The sequence below is a fragment of the Rhipicephalus microplus genome, chromosome X (genome assembly GCF_043290135.1).
Source record: "Rhipicephalus microplus isolate Deutch F79 chromosome X, USDA_Rmic, whole genome shotgun sequence".
In the NCBI taxonomy this organism is placed as follows: domain Eukaryota; kingdom Metazoa; phylum Arthropoda; class Arachnida; order Ixodida; family Ixodidae; genus Rhipicephalus; species Rhipicephalus microplus.
In genome coordinates this window covers 426,897,267-426,903,485 of record NC_134710.1, presented here as the reverse complement: position 1 = coordinate 426,903,485, position 6,219 = coordinate 426,897,267, and the positions used below count along the sequence as shown (strand labels likewise).

The window sequence follows — 6,219 nt, the reverse complement described above, 5'->3', positions numbered from 1 at the left end:
ATGGTGTTAGATGATGGCGGGCGCAGACTGTCTGCAGCCGAAGGCCACTGAACGTATATAGACAGACTTATCGATAATATTTTTAACACGGCACTTTCATGATGCCCTTCCCTCTGTTTCTTTTTTTTTTCTTATTTTAAGCTCTATGCAAGCAGCCTGTTCTGCCCTCTATACCCGATTTCTTATTTTGTGTGTATTAGCAAGCACTTCGGACCTATATGTTCACATTTTGTGAAACGCTGTCCAAATCTCGACTATATCGATCAAAATGGGTTTTCTGTGTGTACTTTCCAATTTGAGAATCACGATGACGAGCAGAATTATAACAAGCTCATTGAAAGGTTGGAAAGCCCTGCTATACACCACGCGCCGTCAAGGATAACTTTCAAGAAGCTTCGTTTTCCACTCCAAAGAAGAGTGCAAGGGCGAGCCATTCAGCGGCTGACGGATCGACTCCGTGCTCGTCAGTGCGAACTCGGCGAGCTGGAAGACACCCCATTGCGGCGTGGAATTATTCCATAGGAATCAGGGACTTGCAGCAGCGGCTTCCGTCCGAAGATGCTTGTCGCTCAGTTTTGGCATTGCTTGGGTTGCGCTCTACACTGACTTTCAGGTGCGGCTGCAGAATCCCACTTCTGACAGACACCGTGTGCACCAAAATTAGACAGGGAACGAAAAGCGTCTTATTACAGCGAAGTTAATTGTATATGGGGATTGTTCTGACGTATCTCAAATAAATGAATGCTAGGTATGCCGTATGTTGAAGACTCCGAAAGTTTTGATAATCCGGCATTCTTTGGCGTGCACTGACGTCCACAGTACGCAGGTCTCCACCATGTTGCCCCCATCATCTGCATTCGAACCCGCAATTTTTGCGCCATCTGCCGCCACTACACGTCGGACATCTGGCGGATCACGTACGTGGACAACGTCTGGAACAAATATGATTTTCGGCACCCCTTCCCCCTTTGCCACCGGTAATGCCTCTTTCAAAGTGTGGCATATGCTCGGTGGCGCCACTTCCCACTAATCGCTGTGTCCCATTGTCTCGCGGCGTACACTCTTAGTCAAATCCTGGCTACTGTTATGCCAGCGAGTCCTCGTCAAACGTCCGTGCCTCTGAAACAGGCAATCTGGGTCAAGGCCAGCCCGCAGCCCGCAGCCCGCCGGGCGCGAACAACTCCACGGCGTGAACACGCGCGGCGCATCTGTGGCCCACGTGCATTGAGTCAGCGTCGCACGTGACAGCGAGCCGGCGTCCTCATGTCTGGTGGCCTGACGCATCGCGCGGCGAACCCCATTGGAGGAGCCTGCTCTGAAGACCAGCGGCGCTTCTGATTGGACATTTTAGTTGGGCCCGGTGTAAATAAAAGAAGCCCTGCGGCGTGTCGCGATCAGCGGTTTTAGGCGAAAGGCTGACCTATGTGTTAGAGAGAGGAGCTCGGCTCTTCGAGTCTCTGCCGGCCCCAGTGCCGAAATTGTAACGCCTCTGTATATATGCTGTACATAAACCTTGTTTAACTCACCGTCGTCTCGTCCGCTCGTCTCTTCAGCTCTGCGCAGAAGCAGTCGCGAGCTGAGAAACATACGCTACCAAACGGCTGGTGACCTTCCCGGCGGGGTCGAAAGCGGTGGCGCCTCCGGGACCGCGTCGGCGTCGCCGTCTTTCGCAACAGTGGTGGCTTCGGCGGGATCGGTCCGCCGTTTCTCAACAGTGGAGGTCAGCGGCGGGATAGGCCCGGCGTTTCTCAACAGTGGTGGCAGCGGTGGGATTTCGGAGGTGGCTTCGCAACAGTGGTTGGCAGCTGCGGGATCGGCCGGCGTCAGCGACATCGATGCGGTGAGTGCCTGATGTTTTCCCCTCAGTTCACCAGACTACTCTAGCTCAGGTTGTAGTAGTTTAGAGAAGGGCTGTGTGAAGCATTAGAGTGAGCTTTGATCGTTTCAAGCAAAGTCGAAGTGCTTTGAAACCAAAGTTAATGCGGAGGGGGTAAACACGGGAGAGTGAAAAGTTGCTTGCGCGTCTTGCTAGTTGACTTATAGTGGGTACGGCAAGTAAATTGTTAACAGGGGCAAACAGCAAGAGGCTAGTGTGAACGATGGAGAACCTTAAAGTGAAGGAACTCATCGAAATTTGTGAGGAACTCGGCATTACTTTGGGCCGTGCGAAACGAAAGCAAGCGATCCTTGAGATCATGAAGGATGAGGGAGTGTCGGCTGAGGAAGTCGATGAGGCCTGGGTGGATATTAAAGCACGCCGTGAGGAGGCTGAAAGGCGAGAAGTAGAAGCTCGCGAACGTGAGGAGGCTGAAAGGCGAGAAGCTCGTGAAGAGGCTGAAAGGCGCGAAGCTCGCGAACGTGAAGAAAGGCGCGAAGCTCGCGAACGTGAAGAAAGGCGAGAAGCTCGCGAGCGCGAGGAGGCCGAGAGACAAGAGCGCCTAGAGTTGAAACGACTAGAATTGGCAATCCTACAGTGTTCGCAGGCGCCTAGCGTAGCTTCTCCGACGATTCAGGTCAGCGGTTTCAGAATTCGGGACCAACTGCCACCGTTCGTAGTAGGCGAGGACATGGCGAAGTATCTCGTCAAGTTTGAACACGTCTGTGAGCGAAATGCTTTGGAGCAGTCTCTTTGGGCGCGGAACCTGCTAGCTCTTCTTCCCGGCGAAGTGTCCGACGCGATAACTTGCTTGTCGAGGGAAGCGTTTGAGAGCTATGACGAGGTTAAGGAAGTGCTCTTGAGACGTTATAAGTTGTCACCCGAGGCTTTCAGGCAAAGGTTCCGGTATGCTAAAAAGGGGAATGAGTCACACGTTGACTTCGCGTTTCGTCTTAAAGCCGATTTGATCGAATGGCTCAAGGGCGAAGGTGTTTATGACGACCGCGATAAAGTGGTGGAATGCGTTGCATTGGAGCAATTCTACCGCTGCATCGAGGAGGATGTTAAACTTTGGCTGCAGGACAGACTTGGGGAAGTACAGTTAAATAAGGCAGCTGAGTTAGCTGAGGAGTATTATACTCGCCGAAAGTTGCATAGCAGGGCAGTGCGCGTTGAAAAGGATGAAAGAAAAGAGGGCTTTTCAAGGAAACCTGATCAACGGAAACCCGCTCCGCACCGTAATTTCAAGAAGGACCCGTCTCTTACGAAGGACAGTGTAGGGGAAGGGCAAACAGAAGCGGAGAAATCGAGTGAGGTTTCTACCACACAGGCATTAGAACCGGAAAACAAACGGAAGCCGCTAATCTGCTACAACTGTAAAAAGGAAGGGCACATCGCGAGAAACTGTCAGGAAAAGTTTGCCTTCGCAACGATCCGAGAATCAGAAAAAAACATGCGGTTGTTGGAGCCGTATCTCCAAGAAATTAGGGTCAATGAGAAAACGTGCCGAGCACTTAGAGACTCAGCGGCAACCATGGACGTTGTCCATCCTTCATTGGTGTCTCCGGATGACTTCACAGGAGAATGCGCGTGGATCAGGCAAGTCGCCGAGGAGCAGAGTGTTCGCTTACCAATCGCCACCGTTGTCATTGAAGGCCCGTTCGGTAAGCTTTGCACCGAAGCGGCTGTGTCTGCCGCGCTGAATGGTCGTTTTTCTTATCTTTTCTCCAACAACTCGGAGCAGCTTCTCAAAGAGCAGGGCAAATCGTTCTTCCCCAACTTAGCGTGCATGGCTCCCACGCGATCGCAAGCGCGAAAGCTTGCGCGGAAGCTTGACTTGGTTCCATGCGGTGAACTCTCAAGTGACCTTGTCGGCGGGTCGACGGAACCCCAGAAAGGAAATTTTCCGCATGAGTCATGTGAGCAGTCACGCGAGCGGCCCGTCGCGGGAGCGGCCGGCGCAGTATGCGCTGGGGGAGACGACGTGGCGCCATTGAGTCAGAGCGAGAGGGTTGCAACGCTCTCGCCTGTAGCGGAAAGTTGGAGCGAGCTGCCGAGAGTTGATCGAGAGACGCTCATTCGAGGGCAGCGTGAGGATCTCTCGATTGAAGCGCTAGTGGAAAGCCAAATTGAAGCGCGAGTGGAAAGCCAGAAAAACGCGGCAAAAGTGCTGTCGAAGGAGCACTACGAGAAATCGGGGAAGAAGCGCGCTTTTGAAGTTGATAATCAGGTAATGCGGCTGCAGCCACCCAAAAGGAACAAGCTTGAGGTTGATTGGGAAGGGCCCGTCAAAGTATTATCGAAGCCTTGCGATACAAATTATGAAGTGAAATTAGGAAGGCGGCCGGACAAAATTTACAACTTGATGAAACCATACGTTCAACATCAAGCGGTCGTAAATCAGCTGTTGAAGGCTTCAGTGGAAGAGGAAGCAGAAAATTTGAGTTCTAGTGAGGTGATCGAAGGGAGATCGAAAGTAATTTGGGAGCAGATAAACCTAGAGCCTAGCTTAAGTGAAGGAGGACCTGAGAAAGAGGACCTGAGAAAGATTGGTTCCGAGTTTGAAGACGTGTTTTCGGACTGCCCCGGAAACATGAGGGTGATCGAACACGATATCGAGCTAAGCGGTGAGGAGTCAATCCGTAGCAAGCCGTATCGTTGTTCCCCTGTGCAACGTCGAAAGTGTGAGCCGCTCTTGGTGCCGCATAGGTATCGTCGCCTAAAAGTGGCCGGTTACTAAGGTGGAGCATGTTGCTCCACAGCGCAACTTTGACGTTCGCTAAAGAAAAAAAAAAGGGAAAGGTAAACGTTAATGCAGGTGCATTGAGCAGTGCGTTTAGTTAGTACCTTCTCAACCTTTCGGTTTCTCGTTGGCGATTCGGGGCAAAATTTTGACCTCATCACGACCTGGGCTGAGCGCTCTCGTTCAGAGTGATCTCAAGGGGCCAACTTTGTGGTATTCTAATTCGTTACGTTGTTGTACGTGGAAACAAAAAAATTGAGTTGTCATTTTAAGGGTCTTTTGTCCCACATGTGCCTCTTGATGTAGAGGGAACAAAATTCCGATAGACACGTAGATAGGTATATGTTGTACTATACTTTGTCTGGTGTTCTGTCGGGTGACCGAGGGCACTTGCTTGTGTCGTGTGTTGTCTGTTGTCGAACCGTTCTTAGCAAGTTGCAGAACCATCGACAAGTGCTGAAACCGAAAATGGTCAGAAGAGACGAGCGAAGTTGGCCAGCAAGTTGTGGCGACAAGCCAGTGGAGCGGGGATCCGTCGTCAATGATGGGATGTGTTCCCGGAACAGTCTGGAGCTGTATTCTCCCCATGGCCCTGGAGGCGAACCTGGAGGGACCTGGCGAACGAGCGCACCTGACATCCGAGCCCCGTGGAAGCAGCTCGTCTTTCCGGTGCATTGTCTGGCGGCGGGGGTGCTGTTATGCCAGCGAGTCCTCGTCAAACGTCCGTGCCTCTGAAACAGGCAATCTGGGTCAAGGCCAGCCCGCAGCCCGCAGCCCGCCGGGCGCGAACAACTCCACGGCGTGAACACGCGCGGCGCATCTGTGGCCCACGTGCATTGAGTCAGCGTCGCACGTGACAGCGAGCCGGCGTCCTCATGTCTGGTGGCCTGACGCATCGCGCGGCGAACCCCATTGGAGGAGCCTGCTCTGAAGACCAGCGGCGCTTCTGATTGGACATTTTAGTTGGGCCCGGTGTAAATAAAAGAAGCCCTGCGGCGTGTCGCGATCAGCGGTTTTAGGCGAAAGGCTGACCTATGTGTTAGAGAGAGGAGCTCGGCTCTTCGAGTCTCTGCCGGCCCCAGTGCCGAAATTGTAACGCCTCTGTATATATGCTGTACATAAACCTTGTTTAACTCACCGTCGTCTCGTCCGCTCGTCTCTTCAGCTCTGCGCAGAAGCAGTCGCGAGCTGAGAAACATACGCTACCAAACGGCTGGTGACCTTCCCGGCGGGGTCGAAAGCGGTGGCGCCTCCGGGACCGCGTCGGCGTCGCCGTCTTTCGCAACAGTGGTGGCTTCGGCGGGATCGGTCCGCCGTTTCTCAACAGTGGAGGTCAGCGGCGGGATAGGCCCGGCGCTTCGCAACACTACACAACACGCCTGCAGGCAGGAAATCAAGTCAAATTATCGCCGCTTCTACGCGGCTCCGTAGCCGTGTCCCAGAGAAACCGACCCAATTCGAAGTGGCCTTCAGAATCATCATCATCATCAGCCTGACTAAGTCCACTGCCGGACAAAGGCCTCTTCTATGTTCGGCCAGTTAACCCGGTCCTGGGCTTGCTGCTGCCAATTTATACCCGCAAACTTCTTAATCTCATCTG

General features: G+C 53.0%; 1 protein-coding gene across 1 annotated transcript; it reads left to right on the top strand.

Annotated features, from left to right (window-relative positions):
* The first annotated feature begins 1,136 nt into the window (after window positions 1–1,136).
* On the top strand, window positions 1,137–5,757 carry LOC142776548 (uncharacterized). The gene is made up of 2 exons (XM_075880413.1): window positions 1,137–2,314; window positions 2,396–5,757. The coding sequence occupies exons 1-2, from the start codon at window positions 2,100–2,102 to the stop codon at window positions 4,614–4,616; spliced, it is 2,436 nt and encodes an 811-aa protein (XP_075736528.1). The 5' UTR covers window positions 1,137–2,099; the 3' UTR covers window positions 4,617–5,757.
* The last annotated feature ends 462 nt before the right edge of the window (window positions 5,758–6,219 follow it).